Source organism: Eulemur rufifrons, chromosome 2, assembly GCF_041146395.1.
Source record: "Eulemur rufifrons isolate Redbay chromosome 2, OSU_ERuf_1, whole genome shotgun sequence".
Classification (NCBI taxonomy): domain Eukaryota; kingdom Metazoa; phylum Chordata; class Mammalia; order Primates; family Lemuridae; genus Eulemur; species Eulemur rufifrons.
The window spans coordinates 69,977,158-69,993,362 of NC_090984.1; the positions used below are offsets into that span (position 1 = coordinate 69,977,158).

The following is a 16,205-nucleotide window of genomic DNA, read 5'->3' on the forward strand; positions in this document are numbered from 1 at the left end:
CCCTTCTGCCACTAAATGCTTCAAAATTGCCCGTTTTCCTCGTCGCTAGGCCCAGTGGAACTCCTGGGTCCAGGTCAGTCTCGCCCCAGCGGCCAGCACGGTGCATTGTGGACACTGTAGTTTCCGCCGCGTTCCTGGTCGCGTGAGTGCTGCTTGAGTGCGGTGGTGAGTTGTTGAATGAAGTGAACTTCGTTTGTCAGCAGTCGGTACACAGTCAAGGCAGCGCCCTTCTTGGACTTACCTTCCTTACCCGAGTTGTTGGCTCCTTACCTCCTCCACCCCCATTCCCTATCTGTCGAGTTTTGCCGCTTAGGGAGGGTTATGCAGGGCGAGGGCCCCTAAATTTGGCTTTCGCCGCTGTGCTTGCTGGTGGGTAGGGGTTGGCGGCTCCTGGTCGCGGTGTTTACTTTACGCCCCTTTTCCAGCAAGCCTCCATGGGATCCTGCCCCATTTCAGGATAGTTGTGGTCCACGTCAGTAGAACTGGGTGTTCCTCCTTGTGCCTATTCCTCAGATTCATGGACTGGAATATAAGAGACACCAGAGGATTCCTGCTCTGTCCCCCGGTTTGGGGCTTTCGATGTTGGATATCCCGGGATCGTTGTTTTAGAGAGAGAACTCACCTGCTTCGTTGCTATTAAGTAGTCTCAAAAGCAGCTCCCAATTTTTCTGTAAGGAAGAAACAAAAATCTCCTTTTGAAAAGTTGGACTTCGATTCTCCGCCCCCGACCTCCAATCCCTTAATTTTGCTCTACAAGTTGGGATTTTTCCAAACATCTGTCTCATAATCTGGTGCTGATCTCACTGCATAATGACTTTCTATTTGTCTGGTATTGGAAGCTTTGCTAAGCTTTGGAAGAACAACCCGGTATGGCTAGGCCGAGGGCACTCTTACCTCTCTCTCTTTCTCACAGACTTCTGTGGCATCAGGAACCAACAGAGGTGGTTTTCTCTTAAAACAACGTCTCCACAAAATACCAAAGGAACGGATCTGCTAATTGCCAAGGCCAGATATCTCAGGAAAGATGAAGGCAGTAATAAGCAAGTTTCCTCTGATTCTTCTCATCTTTTTTCAGCTGGAGCAGCTAAGAAGAGATCGCAGATGAATCCTCAGAGTAAAGAGCATGCCTTGCCACCTGTAAAGAACACTGTTGAACTCCCAACAAAACCTTTGAATTCAAAGGAGTGGGATAAACTTAAGGAAGATTTCAAAGGAAAGGTCAATTTTGAAAGTTGGATCAGTTCACAGATGGCTCACTGTCATAGCTCTGTAGATGTGGCTAAATCTCTGCTGGCATGGGTAGCAGCAAAAAACAATGGTATTGTAGGCTATGATTTACTGGTCAAGTATTTGCATCTGTGTGTCTTTCATAAGCAGACATCAGAAGTTATTGATGTCTATGAAATCATGAAAGCCAGATATAAGAGTTTAGAACCTGAAGCATACACTCTTCTCATCCGGGGATTAATCCGTTCAGACAGATGGAGAGAGGCCTTGCTGCTGTTAGAGGACATCAAAAAAGTCATGACTCCTTCAAGAAAAAACTATAGTGACTGTATCCAGGGAGCCCTCCTTCATCAAGATGTAAACATAGCTTGGAATTTGTATCAGGAATTGCTAGCTCATGATCTCATTCCTATGTTGGAAACTTTAAAAGCCTTCTTTGATTTTGGAAAAGACATAAAAGATGATCACTATTCAAAGAAACTACTAGACATTCTTTTGTATCTAAGAAATAATCACCTATATCCTGGGGAGTCATTTGCACACAGTATAAAAACGTGGTTTGAGAGGTAATTTTGATTTTTCTTCACATTTATTTATTTTAATAAATATACCTACAAGTAGCCTTTCTTTTTTTGTTGTTTCTGAGAATCATTTTATTCAGATTATACTTTTTTAGTAAGATTTGTTTCCTCCTTAAATTTTCTCTCCTTAAAAATGGCTGTAGCATGAACAATTTGTGCTAATCTCCACCCATCACATAAAAAGGAAATTCTAGAGCACTTGTAGTTTTTATGTATTTTTTACCTTTTGGAAGGGTCATTTATTTTGTTTTCTTAGGCATTAAGTAAGATATGGAGTGCTTATGAATAGTACTTGTGGCCTGAATGCATAGCAGGAAAAGGATATAGTATATGACTAGAGCTGTTCTTGGGCCATATTAGAATTTTCAGAAGTTCCTCTGAAATCTAGTGACTAGGATATAATGTGCTTATATTTATTCTGTCTAATCTCTGTTATTTCGTCAACTTGAATGCTAAGAGTGCAGAGGGAGATCCTAACCAAGCCTGATATGCAAACATTAAAATGGAAAATCTTCATCCTTCTAGTTTGTTTTGGATTTTTCCATCATTTGGTTGCTCTCTCTCCAAAGCTCTCACCTTTGCTTTCTCTTTGATTTTATGTATGTTACTGGCTATATACCTGTTTATTGCTTCGGTCATTTCCTCTTATTTCTTCATTAATTTGCTTCAGGCCCTTTCCTAAAAATTCATTTATTCCGTCTGTTTTTCTCTTGCCTTTTTATTCTATATCATGTATACAGAGTTTTGAGTAGCAGTTATGCTTAATTGTCTTAGCAAACTTATTGAACATCAACAGAGGAGGAACCAGGTTGTGAAAAATCTTTGAATGCCAAGAGTTTGGATTTTATTCTTTCATCAAGAATGCTGGTTTTGGATTTTATTCTTGTATCAAGAATGGTGGTTTTGGAATTTTAGAAAGGTAATTCCCCAAAAAATGAGAAGAATAGACTGGAGAGGGATTAAGATTGGAAGCAGGGAAATCTGTTTGGATACAATTTTAAATTTGGGTGTGAGATGATGAGGTCCTGAATTAAAAAGTGGGGAAGGAGAGAAGCAAAAGAATCTATAGGTTTGAGGGCAATATATGTTAGAGGAAGGAGGAAAGGATAAATTAATTGAACAAATAAGTCAATAAATAGTTTTTGAATGCCTCCAATTAGACTTGGTATTGTGTTTTGTGATGTAAAATCTACTATGACACTCTCAATTTAATTGGGAATACCAGACAGTTAAATAACAGTGGTGTATAAGATGATAGTATAAGAGAGAAATTATTCCAAGCAGGAGCAATCTCTGGCATCTTTATGAAGAAGGTTAGAGTTGAGTTTGATTTAGAGGTTACACTAGATCAGCTGCTTTCTGTACAGCTCTAGTGAAGGTACGTTTAGCTTGAAGATGAGGGTCAGGAGGCCAGAGAAGAACTGAAGGGAAGAAGGACATTCAGAGTAGGGTACCATCAGCTCGTTAGCCCATCACAGGGTAGCAACCACTCTTCTAAATAAACCATTCTAGGGTAGTAAGCTTGAACTTTGCAGAGCTCTTGCCTTCAGAGTTTGTAAATATAGTGATTTATCTTTCAGTTCAGTAGGAATCTAACCTTCTGATGATTTGGTTTTGCAATCTTCTTTGTAGCGTTCCGGGACAACAGTGGAAAGGACAATTCACCACAATCCAGAACAGGTAAAGGCCAATATTTAGTTTATTTTTAACTTGTTTGATTCAGAGTTAGTAAGTTTCTTGCTATTGATTAAAAAATATTTAAGAACACCTTAGGGATAGGATAATTAAAAGTTTATAATTAGAGTACCTGAGCAAAAAACCACATTTTGCCTAGAGACTTTGCAGTGATCAAAATGATTTTCCTGTAAGTACTGTGAGCCGGTGTGAAGCCTTAGAGATGTTTTCCCCAGACATTTGGGACCCAGTTGTGTTTTAGGAATTACTTTAAAAAATTTCATCTGTATACCCAGCAGTCTACTCTTTTGGGATTTCTTGCACACTAATGTGTGATATTACCAGGTTTACAAAAAAATCAGATGCATGTGATGATCACAAAGATTTTAATGTTCTTTTTTATTACCTTTTAATTTCCTCATGTCCTGGGATTATTCATTTTAGAAAAAGGACATTATGTAACATAAACATTTTTCCAGGACTTGATGTAACATAAACAATTATAATTACAGTGGTCAGTGTTCGGGGTGTGGAAAAACCATAGAGTCTATTCACCTGAGTCCAGAAGAGTATGAACTTCTCAAGGGAAAAATCATCAGAGATGTGATCGATGGAGGTGACCAATACAAAAAGACAACACCCTGGGTGAGTCTAACAGGTTTTATTACCTTCTTGAATTGCTTGTCTAGAGCAGGGGTAGACAATTTCTGTAAAAGTCCAGATAGTAAGTATTTTAGGTTTTATGGGCCACGTGGTGTTTGTTGCAACTTTTCAACTGTGCTGTTGTAGTTAAAACAGCCAGAGACAATACGTAAATGAATCGGCATGAGTGTGTTCAGGTAAACTTTATTCATGAAAACAAGCAATAGGCCTCCTTTGGCCTGCTGGCCACAGTTGTCAACCTTTTAGAGAGTGCTTTAGAATTTCTTAGAATAATTAGATCAGACTATCATCTATTGATATCAGTTGTATTACATCTGGGCATAATAAGTACGCTTAAACTAAAAAGATAGATGCCTTGTTTTTTCTCTAAGTGCTTCCAGAAAAGTATATTCAAGTAAACTCCCTTGAAGACATTGTGATTTCTCACAACAGTTCTAATAAGGAAAGATTAGGGTAACTTGACAAAATCATTTACATACTTTCCTATATTGAATTTGATTCTCACTCATTTATAATAGCTTTGTTTTGCTAATCTTCAGTACTTTATGCTGATTTACTAAGGTTTAGTTGAAGAGGTAAGCTGTTTTGCTGTTGGTTATCCTTGGGGAAAGGCTGCCCATCATCTCACTGAATCTTTTTTCTTCAAGGTACCAAATAAAAATAAGAAGTGAAAATTGGTATGCCTTCTCACCTTGACTTATAATTTTTGGAAAATGTCCTAAGATCATATAAAGACCTTTAATTTCAGAGTAAAGTCCAAATCTGGTCTATAAAAATAATATCTCCATTTGATAGAATTCCTTTTAGCTAACTTTATGATAAAATGACTGTTAACAATTACCAAGTAATGCTAAGTACTTTACATTTTATCTTGTATCTCACTTTATCCTTGCAACCACCCTATAAGGTACTATTATATTTCTATTTTACAGATAGAGTGATTGAGACTTTGGGAGATTAAATCTGCCCAAGGACACCTCACTAATAAAATCTGGGTCTAACTAACCCCAAAACCTTTGTCATTATACTCTACTGCCTCTCTTACAGTGGCAGGCTGTAGGTTGATGTATGCCTGACAGCCAACTGGTTGTAGCAGCTCTTAAGGCCTTAGTAATTTCTGCTAGCTAAAATATGATTTAAACAAATTCCCGGGCTGGGCGCAGTGGCTCACGCCTGTAATCCTAGCACTCTGGGAGGCCGATGTGGGCGGATCGTTTGAGCTCAGGAGTTCGAGACCAGCCTGAGCAAGAGCGAGACCCCACCTCTACTAAAAATAGAAAGAAATTATATGGACACCTAAAAAATATATATAGAAAAAATTAGCCGGGCATGGTGGTGCATGCCTGTAGTCCCAACTACTTGGGAGGCTGAGACAGGAGGATCCCTTGAGCTCAGGAGTTTGAGGTTGCTGTGAGCTAGGCTGACGCCACGGCACTCACTCTAGCCTGGGCAACAAAGTGAGACTCTGTCTCAAAAAAAAAAAACAAAAAAAACAAAACTTCCCTTTTCTCTCAACAAACATCCATTGAGCACTTATGTGTATCTTCTAAACTAGGTGGTATGATAAACATATGGTTGTGTTAATCATGCTGTTTGCTATGAAAAACTTACCATTTCTATTGTGGGCTAATGGAATATTCTTCCCACCATCCAACTTTTTATTTGACAAAAATTTCAACCTACAGAAAAAATTTAAAAAATAGCAGAAAGAGGCCGGGCGCGGTGGCTCACGCCTGTAATCCTAGCACTCTGGGAGGCCAAGGTGGGCGGATCGTTTGAGTTCAGGAGTTCGAGACCAGCCTGAGCAAGAGCGAGACCCTATCTCTACTAAAAATAGAAAGAAATTATACAGACAGCTAAATATATATATAGAAAAAATTAGCCGGGCATGGTGGCGCATGCCTGTAGTCCCAGCTACTCGGGAGGCTGAGGCAGGAGGATGGCTTGAGCCCAGGAGTTTGAGGTTGCTGTGAGCTAGGCTGACGCCACAGCACTCACTCTAGCCTGGGCAACAGAGTGAGACTCTGTCTCAAAAAAAAAAAAAAAAAAAAAATAGCAGAAAGTACTACATATTCTTCATCTAGAGTAACTATTCATATTATGCCACATTTGCTTTCTATATGCATGTGTCTGTTTTTATGAACCATTTAAAGGTAAGTTGTAGACATTATGTCACATTACCTTAAATATTTCAGTGTATATCTTCTAAGACTGGGAAAATTCTGTTGCTAAATACCATTATCACATTTAAGAAAACTAACATTACTTCAATGTTATCTAATAAAAAGTATGTAAAATTTTCTCCATTTCTTTCCAAAATGTATTTTATAACTATGTTTTCCCCCAATTCAAGATTCAATCAAGGTTTACTTAATGCTTTGGTTGTTACGTTTCTCTAAATCCAAACCAGTCCCCCTGGCCTTTCAATTTTGTTTTTATGACACTGACTTTTAAAAAGTCTGGGTGATTAGTCTTATGCAGGGCTTCTCAAATTTTGTACCTATAAATCACATGAGGATCTTGTTAAAAAGCAAATTCTGATTTAGTTCTTTGGAGTGGGCCCTGATATTCTGTATTTTGAACAAGCTCCCAGGTCATGCGATTTTGGTCTCTGGGTCACATTTTGAGTAGCAAGACTGTGGACCAGCTAATTGTCTGATTGTTTTCTCTTTATTAGTTTGGTTTAAATGCTTTTGGATATACTGCATAGGTGATGCCATGAGCTTCTTATTGCATCACAGCAGGCGCATAATATCAGATTGTTTTCACTATTGCCGATGCTGTTTGATCACTTGATTAAGAGAGTGACTGCCAGATCTCTCTATTGTAAAGGTACCTTTTCTCCTTTGTAATTAATTAGTAATCTGGGAAGTAATACTTTAAGACCATGCAGATATCCCTTCATCCATTAACTTTTTAAGTTAGTTTTTATTCGTACATAATAGTACATATTTATGGGGTACATCGATTAACTTTTTGTGCAGTGTGTGTAGCATCATAAAGATAATCCCTGCCTTTGGAGGTTGCAAAGTGATGATTTTCTAATTATTTCATTCTTTCGACATTTATTAATTAGCATTGTTATTCTATGAAAATTTTTACTTTTTCCCCTTTCTCCCTCTTTTTTTTTTTAAATTATCAATATGGACACATTTGTTATAGGCCCTCTTTTTTATTCACTGTGTTAGACTCCATTACCATCATTATTCTTTCTGATGCTGAAATTGGCCCAAATTTGGCCAGTGGGAGCTCCTTCAAGCTGGCTTCTGTCTCTTTTTGACACCCCGCCCCCACTCAGTTTTTGGCCTCTTCTGTGCTTTCTGGCACAACGAGATGTCCCAGGTGCTCACCTGGAAGTGCTCCTGTCCCAGTCATGGAATCCCTAATTGAATACTTTTGTTTAACACTCTCAGTGGCTAAACATTGCTATAATTTCTTTTTTATGAATGTTAACTTTAATTCCAGATTAATAGAATGAACGTTTGTTAATTTTTCTCTGCTGACAGAGACTTAGAACCCAGAGCAAATCTTTCCTCTGTATAGTGTTAGTTGCAGGTTCCAGACAGTAGTGAGAATAGCAAAGAATAGGCATATATTTACCACAATTCACAAAGCATCTGAATATATTCCCAGAGGATTGGACATTTTATGGCAAGGTAAATTATTTTCACCTTTTCTCTTTTCTGATATCTTTCCCCTTTCTCCCTGCAGCTCTTCAATCCTGTGTTCCAGTTCTTGTCATCATCCTTTCACCTTTTAAACTATTAACATGATAATAACAATAGCCACCATTTATTCAATGATTACCATATGTCATACATCTCTAGGCTTTTTACAGTCACAACACTCAAAAATCTTACAAAGATTTCACCATTTGGAAGATGGGGAAGCTCAGGATAAGAACTTGGTGAGGGTGCAGGGAGGGCGCATGGCCAGACTGATTCAGGGTTTAGTTTTATAAGATCAGTGAGGTGAAAGGGGCAGGGATGGATCCAGAGCACTTCCAGTGATAGCAATAGAACTGACTCTTTCTGAGTCTAGAGGGAAGGAATTAAGGATAGTGGATAAGTGTGTAGGTGGGGCAAAGAATTTAGAGCATTTGTTCAGACCTCTAATTTCTGAGAAAAACAGAAGCAAATTGGATACCTGAAGGTTACGAAAGTATGGTACCCTAAGGGAGCTTGAGAGACTTTTTAAGTTTTTTTTTTTTTTTTTTTTTTTTTGTTGAGACAGAGTCTCACTTTGTTGCCCAGGCTAGAGTGAGTGCCGTGGCGTCAGCTTAGCTCACAGCAACCTCAAACTCCTGGGCTCAAGCGATCCTACTGCCTCAGCCTCCCGAGTAGCTGGGACTACAGGCATGCGCCACTATGCCCGGCTAATTTTTTCTATATAGATTTTTTTAGGTGTCCATATAATGTCTTTCTATTTTTAGTAGAGACGGGGTCTCGCTCAGGCTGGTCTCGAACTCCTGACCTTGAGCAATCCACCCGCCTCGGCCTCCCAGAGTGCTAGGATTACAGGCGTGAGCCACCGCGCCCGGCCACTTTTTAAGTTTTTGAAGTTTGGATTATTTGTGAGAGGATTGGGGAAGTGTGGCTAGGAAGTACTGAAGTCCCAGCTGAGGCTGGAGAGCTGAAAAGGGTTCATTGGGTTTGGCAACTAAGAAATCATTGATGAGCAGTTTCAGTAGTACACTTGGGGCCAAAGTTAGCCAGGTTGTAGTAGCTGAGGGAACACACATTGAGTGTAAACTCTATTTTTGAGAAGTTTACATGAAAATAAGAAAGAGATGGGATAGTGGTAGCTAGAGGAAGGTCTGTTCAAAGGATGAAGGAAAGGTGCCAGTAGAGTTAAAAATGTTGAATAAACAGGGTATATATGAGCGAGAAAGGATTACAGATGAGCAAGCTTCAAAAGTAGCAGGAGTTGCCAAAAAAGTATAAATGGAGAGGTTAGAAATGAGAGAGATCTCATTGGAGACTGTAGCAAGGAAAGTGAGGATGAGTGTGGATGGTACATAGGTAGGAGGGAAATGACATCTGATGTGTTAATTGGGATGCAGGGTGAGTGATGACAGTCAAGTAGAGGACTAGAGAGTGGGGAAGGTTTGGAATGGTTCTTTAGGAGAATGTCAAGATGCTAACTCAAGGCAGAAATGTGGTAGGGGTGGCTGCTGAGGTTGGAATCAGTAAATTTGTAGACATTACTCTGAGTGATTGTGTGATTTAATATATTTCCAATGGAGGTTGGCTCACTGAGAATAGTTGTAGTGAAGACAAAGTGTAGCATTGGTCTAGAGTTTGGGTTTTGTTTGTTTGTAGTTTTTGAGACAGAGTCTCGCTCTGTCGCCCCAGGCTAGAATGCAGTGTGTCATCATAGCTATTCATTGGATTTAGGGGCCACTGTAATCCCGTATGACCTTATAGTAATTAAATTTGCAAAGACCCTTTTTCTAAGTTCACATTCCGAGGTTCCTGATAGACATAATCTTGAGATGACTGTTCAACCTACTACAGCTTTTTTTTCTCTTAAGTAACTACTAGGACTAGAATGGTTGGGTCTTTCGGTAGATGTGTGTGCAGCTTTTTCAGAAACTGCCAAACTTGTTTGCTGAAGTGGTTGTATCATTTTACAATCCCACCGGCAGAATATCAGGGTTACAGTAGCTCCACATCCTGGCCAATACTTAAAATGGTTAGTCTCTTTACTGTTAGTTATTCTAATAGCTGCCAAGTGGTATCTCATTGTGATTTTAATTTACATTTTCCTAACTACTAATGATGATGGGCATCTTTTTATGTGCTCAATTGTCATCCATATGTCTTCCATATGCCATGCAAATGTCTGTTCAGATCTTTTACAAATATTTTCCTTCATTCTGTGCTTGCCTTTCATTTTCATAACATGCAGATTCTGATTTAATTGCTCTGGCTTGGGGTCCAGGCATTAGGATTTTCAAAAACTCCCAGATGATTTTAAAGTGTAGCCAGGCTCAAAAACAACTGCTTCTAATGTAAGATTTTGAAGAACTCTAATGTATGGCAGGTTCTGTTCTTTTCTTTATCTATCTTTCTTTCTTTCTTTTTTTTTTTTTTTTTTGAGACAGACTCTTACTTTGTCACCCTGGGTAGAATGCAGTGGCATCATCATAGCTCACTGCAACTTCAAACTCCTGGGCTCAAGAGATCCTCCTGTCTCAGCCTCCTGAGTGGCTAGGACGACAGGTGAGCCACCATGCACGGCAAATATTTCTATTTTTAGTAGAGACAGGGTTACACTCTTGCTCAGGCTGATCTCGAACTCCCGAGCTCAGACAATCCTCCCGCCTCAGCCTTCCAGAGTACTAGGATTACAGGCATGAGCCACTGCACCGAGCCCAGCTTCTTTTCTATGGGATAATTTTTGGAGAAAACCTCAGTTATATAAGGTAAATTTTTAGCTTTTCTGCTTTAAACATTAGTTTACTGTAGTTAAACAGCACAGCCAGCAGATGGCAATAATGTAACATATAAAAATGATTCTAGGTATGCCCAGGTCAATCAGGTTAAAGGACTTGGTGAGCTTTTAATATTAAACTGAAAGATATTTATGTCATTTTTATTTAAGTCAGCCTAGTGATAGTAGGTAAAAATGAGAGCTGTATATGTGAAGTTTAAGTGAACAAAGCAGAACTCCGAATAATTTGCATCCACTGAATTAACTATATAAAACTAATTGGGCATCAGTGAATATCAAAAAATAAATTTGGGGTGGGGCGCGGTTGCTCCACCTGTAATCCCAACACTCTGGGAGGCCGAGGCGGGCGGATCGTTTGAGCTCAGGAGTTCAAGACCAGCCTGAGCCAGAGCGAGACACTGTTTCTACTAAAAATACAAAGAAGTTAGCAGGTCAACTAAAAATATATAGAAAAAATTAGCCAGGCATGGTGGCACATGCCTACAGTCCCAGCTACTCAGGAGGCTGAGGCAGGAGGATTGCTTGAGCCCAGGAGTTTGAGGTTGCTGTGAGCTAGGCTGATGCCACGGCACTCTAGCCTGGGCAACAGAGTGAGACTCTGTCTCAAAAAAAAAAAAGTAAATTTGGAGCTATATGGATAGTACTAGTTTAATATTAATTAGGTTCTTTTTTTTCCTCTTATTTTCCTCCATTCTTAATAGTTGCAAATTATAGTCAGTTTTTTTTAATATATTCAACTACTAAGAATTGAACTGTTTAATTTATTAGGGAAAATTTCAAACATATACAAAATTAGACTAATAGAATGGACCCCTACTCATGGCTACTTTTATTTCATGTATACGTCTACCCATTTCTTGTTTGCAACTCAGTTTGTTTTTTGTTGTTTTTTTTTGTTTGTTTGTTTTTTTTTTGAGACAGAGTCTTGCTCTGTCACCCTGGGCCAGAGTGCAGTGGTGTGATCATAGCTCACTGCAACCTCAAACTCCTACGTTCAAGTGATCATCCTGGATCAGCCTCCTGAGTAGCTGGGACTACAGGCTCATGCCACTATGCCTTGCCAATTTTTCTATTTTTAGTAGAGAAAGATCTCACTCTTGCTCAGGCTGGTGTCAAACTCCTGACCTCAAGCAATCCTCCCACCTTGGCCTCCCAGAGTGCTAGGATTATAGGTGTGAGCCACCTCACCCTGGCCCCCCAGGTTATTTTAAAACGAATCCTAGACATTAATCATTTGTCCTGTAAATTATAAATTTACTTTTAAGTAGATTTCTTTGTTTCTCTTATCTTAAAAAATACTTTTTTGTAGAGTTACAATTTTTTTATTGTATAAGAAATATTTTAGAACTGCTAAAGACCCTTTTACATTCTTAAAAATTATTCAGGACTCCAGAGAGCTTTTGTTTTATGTGGGGTTAATATCTATTGATAATTTCTGGATTATAAATTTAAACTGAAAACCTTTAAAAATACGTATTGATTTATTTAAAGTACTATAAAAATGATAATATATTAGTATAAGTAACATATTTTTATAGAAAATAATTCTAATGTCCAAAACAAAACCAGTATTAGTGAGAAGAGTGGCATTGTCTTAACATTTTTGCAAGTCTTTTTAATGAGTTAATTATACAGCTAAGGCCGGGCGCGGTGGCTCACGCCTGTAATCCTAGCACTCTGGGAGGCCGAGGCGGGTGGATCGCTCGAGGTCAGGAGTTCAAGACCAGCCTGAGCAAGAGCGAGACCCCGTCTCTACTAAAAATAGAAAGACATTATACGGACAACTAAAAATCTATATAGAAAAAATTAGCCGGGCATAGTGGCGCATGCCTGTAGTCCCAGCTACTCGGGAGGCTGAGGCAGTAGGATCGCTTAAGCCGAGGAGTCTGAGGTTGCTGTGAGCTAAGCTGACGCCACGGCACTCACTCTAGCCTGGGCAACAAAGTGAGACTCTGTCTCAACAACAACAACAAAAAAAAATTATACAGCTAAATTTTTTATGGTAAAAAAAACTTATATTTAGAATTAGCCATCTGGACTCAGGTTAGATTATCCCAGTATTGTTGGTAATATCCAAAGCATCATAGTCAGGAGCCAGTTGAACATAGGCTACCTTCTCTCCATCAGTCCTGATCAGGGTATTGATCTTGGCCATGTCAATGTCATGGAGCTTCCTCACAGCCTGTTTGATCTGGTGCTTATTGGCCTTGAAATGAAAACCCACAATGAAAACACATGCCGCGTTTTCTTGTTCACGGTCAACTCAGTGGTCAGGGGGAACTTGATGCTGGCATAGTGGTCGAGCTTGTTTCTCCTGAGGATACTCTTCTGAGGAAATGTCTTGGGCTGCTAGAATGTGGGCAACCTGCAGATCTTTTTTTCTATAACTGTGGGTACCTTTCAACACTGCCTCCTTGACCTTCAAAGCCTTAGCTTTGGGAGGAGAAGGGGTTTCCTCCTTTGCTTTTAGCACTATCTTAGTGAAAGGGGGTGACAGGTGGATTTTTATAGCTGCTTCTGTATTCAGTCTGTTGTTATACCGTGTTTTGGTTAAAGCATATGAAGCAAATGGAGGCTTGTAGAGATAATATAGTTAGAAAAGCAAAGAGTATTTTATTGGCACTTGCAAATAATTGTGTTTGTTCTTCCTTGTTAGTATGCCCAAACTCAACAGTACACGTGTAATCAAATGAGAGTGAAAAAGGCATGTAACATAGTAAGACCCTGTCTTTAAAAAAAAAAAAAAAATAGAAAAATTAGCTGGGCATGGTGGTACACACCTGTAGTCCCAGCTACTTGGGAGGCTGAGGCAGGAGGATTGTTTGAACCCAGGAGTTTGAGGTTGCAGTGAGCTATGATGACGCTACTACATTCTAGACCAAGCAACAGAGTGAGACCCTGTCTCAAAAAGAAAAAAAAAGGATGAGCAAAGAAAGTCATTTCTTGAGATGGAATCCACTCCTGGTGAAGATGCTGTGAACATTGTTGAACTGACAACAAAGGATTGAGAATATTACATAAACTTGGTTGATAAAGCAGCAGCAGGATTTGAGAGGACTGACTCCAATTTTGAAAGATGTTCTGCTGTGGGTCAAATACTACTGCATGCCACAGAGAAATATTTAGCAAAAGGAAGAGTCAATCGATGCAGCAAACTTCATTGTTGTGTTACTGGAAGAAATTTCCGCAGCCAGTCCAACCTTCGGCAGTCACCACCCTGGTCAGTCAACAGCCATCAGCATCAAGGTACAACCCTCCACCAGCAAAAACATTACAATTTACTGAAGGTTAAGATGATCATCAGCATTTTTTAACAATAAAGTATTTTTTAATTAAGGTATATATAGTATAAAAGTAACTTTCATATGAATTGGTAAAGCAAAAAAAATTTTTAAATCCATGTGACTCAGTTTATTGTGGTGGTCTGGAACTGAACTTGCAAAATCTTTGAGGTACGCCTGTACTTCAGAATATATGGTTTAAAACTACACTTTGCAGATAATTAAATTTCTTTCTCAAATTTTTTTTGGTAACCTCTCAACATCTAATATTTGCCATTTACCACACATTTTTTAAAATCTGGGGGAAAAACCCATAGTTCAATTTAAAGACCACAAGCTCTTCAAATCCAGGAAAGAGAAAACAGAAGGTTCTGGACACTGTGATAAAAAGCTTGCTTCACATCTTTCACAGTTTGCAACTGCCACTCTCAATCACTGTTGGGATATCTGCCCTTCAAATTAAACAAAAAAAACAAAAAACCAAAGACCAAAAAACCAAAAACCTAAATTAGATCAATTCTTATACTGACATTTCATCTGGGTCATATGTTCTGTCTTAAATCTGTATTTAGAGAAATACCAGAGGCCACCCCTGTGTCAATTAACTGAAGAGATATTATCAAGCCAAAAAATGGTTTGATTTAAACTTAACCCTAAAAACTCAATTAAATGTACCATTGGCAATTTGCCTTTCTCCTTTTTTAGAAAAGAGAATCCCAAGTCATTAAAGATTTAAAAAGTTCTAAATCAAAGGATTATGGGGAACTGTGATTGTAGTTAAAGTTTTATTAAAGTTCAAAATAAATGGACCATGGTAGGCTGTTTCAGCCTTCTTTAAAGCTATTTTAACTGAAATTTTTTATAATTAATATTATTTTCAAGATCAGAAAAAACCCACTTCCATTTTGAAAAGTAAAAGTAAATGATGAAATAAAAAGTCTCAATAAGAGCTAAAAAAGAACAAACTAAACAGAAGATATGTTGAGTAGTAAGACTGTTGTCTTTGTTTTATTTTAACTTCCTTTGTTAATATGCTCATGTAATAAAATTGAGGGAAATAAATTTTACTTAAACTTTTAACATAGAAAAAGGAAATCATATCTAAAGCAGAGTATTTTCTAAAACTGTGGTTCAAGGACCCCTGGGTGTTCCCAAGATCCTTTCAGGGGATCCACAAGGTTAAAACTATTTTCATAATAACACTAAGATACTACATGCCTTTTTCACTCTCATTTGATTACACGTGTACTGTTGAGTTTGGGTATACTAACAAGGAAGAACAAACACACTTATCTGCAAGTGCCAATAAAATACTCTTTGCTTTTCCAGCTATATTATCTCTACAAACCTCCATTTGCTTCATATTCTTTAATAATAATACTAGTACTGAAGACTGCCAGCTTACTTCTGAGGGAAGAGAAAACTACCAGTGTGAAAAGGAGCAGTTGAGATGTTAAGAATAAGGTCTCCCATCTCCAATGAACTAAAATCCTGATCTTTATACACATGCCCCTCCTGTAGTCTTTCCTATCAGTAAATACAACTTTCTCCTTCTAGTTATTTAGGTCAAAAAGGTCAGAATCATCCTTGGTTCCTCTCTTTCCTTCAGAGCCCACCTCCTATCTGCCAGAAAATCCTGCTGACTTCCTTCAAAGTATATCTGACCACTTCCCACCACCTTTACTCCTACCACTTCTTGATCCAAGCTGCCATCATCTCTACTAGACAACAGCAGTAGCCTTCTAACCTGTCTCCCTGTTTCCCAATGCCCCAAGTCTGTTTTCAGCACATTAGCCAGAGTGATACTTTTAAATCCATATCAGACCACCTCACTGCTGTACTTAAAACTCTCCAATGGCTTTCACTCTCAATCAGGCAGAATCTCAGAGTCTTTACAGTGACCTGTGAGGCCCTTTACAATCTGGGCCGCTTAAGCCTCCATACTGGACTCGTTGGTACTGCATATCTGATCATATCAGATATGGTCCTGCCTCAGGACCTTTGTACTTGCTATTTCTTCTTCCTCCAGATATCTGCATGATTATTCATCTGCCTCCTTCATGTCTTTTCTTATTACCTTCTCATTATAGAATAGTTTTTCCTGACTTCCTAGTTATGATTTATGATTGCATGTACACCCCCACCCTAACACTCCCTGTCTTCTGTCCCTCCTCTGTTTTTCTACATAGCAACTTACCATCATCTGACATGCTATATATTTTGTTTTGTTTTTACTGTCTACTTTTTCTCTGTATTAGAATGGAAGCGCCATGAGGATAGGAATTTTTGTCTGTTTAGAACACTTTTGTATCCCCATAACTTT

The 16,205-nt window shown here is 38.7% G+C and overlaps 1 protein-coding gene across 2 annotated transcripts in view; it reads left to right on the top strand.

The window, feature by feature from the left end:
- Positions 1-10: 10 nt before the first annotated feature.
- PRORP (protein only RNase P catalytic subunit) overlaps positions 11-16,205 on the top strand; it is a 122,748-nt gene continuing 106,553 nt past the window's right edge. Inside the window, exons 1-4 of one of the 2 annotated variants that reach the window (XM_069486572.1) lie at positions 11-165; positions 514-1,793; positions 3,441-3,488; positions 3,995-4,127. In XM_069486572.1, coding sequence (XP_069342673.1) covers positions 811-1,793; positions 3,441-3,488; positions 3,995-4,127 — 1,164 coding nt within the window. In that variant the 5' untranslated portion in view covers positions 11-165; positions 514-810. Of the gene's footprint in view, positions 1,794-3,440; positions 3,489-3,994; positions 4,128-16,205 lie in introns of both variants that reach the window. The other variant, XM_069486583.1, reaches the window with a different exon arrangement.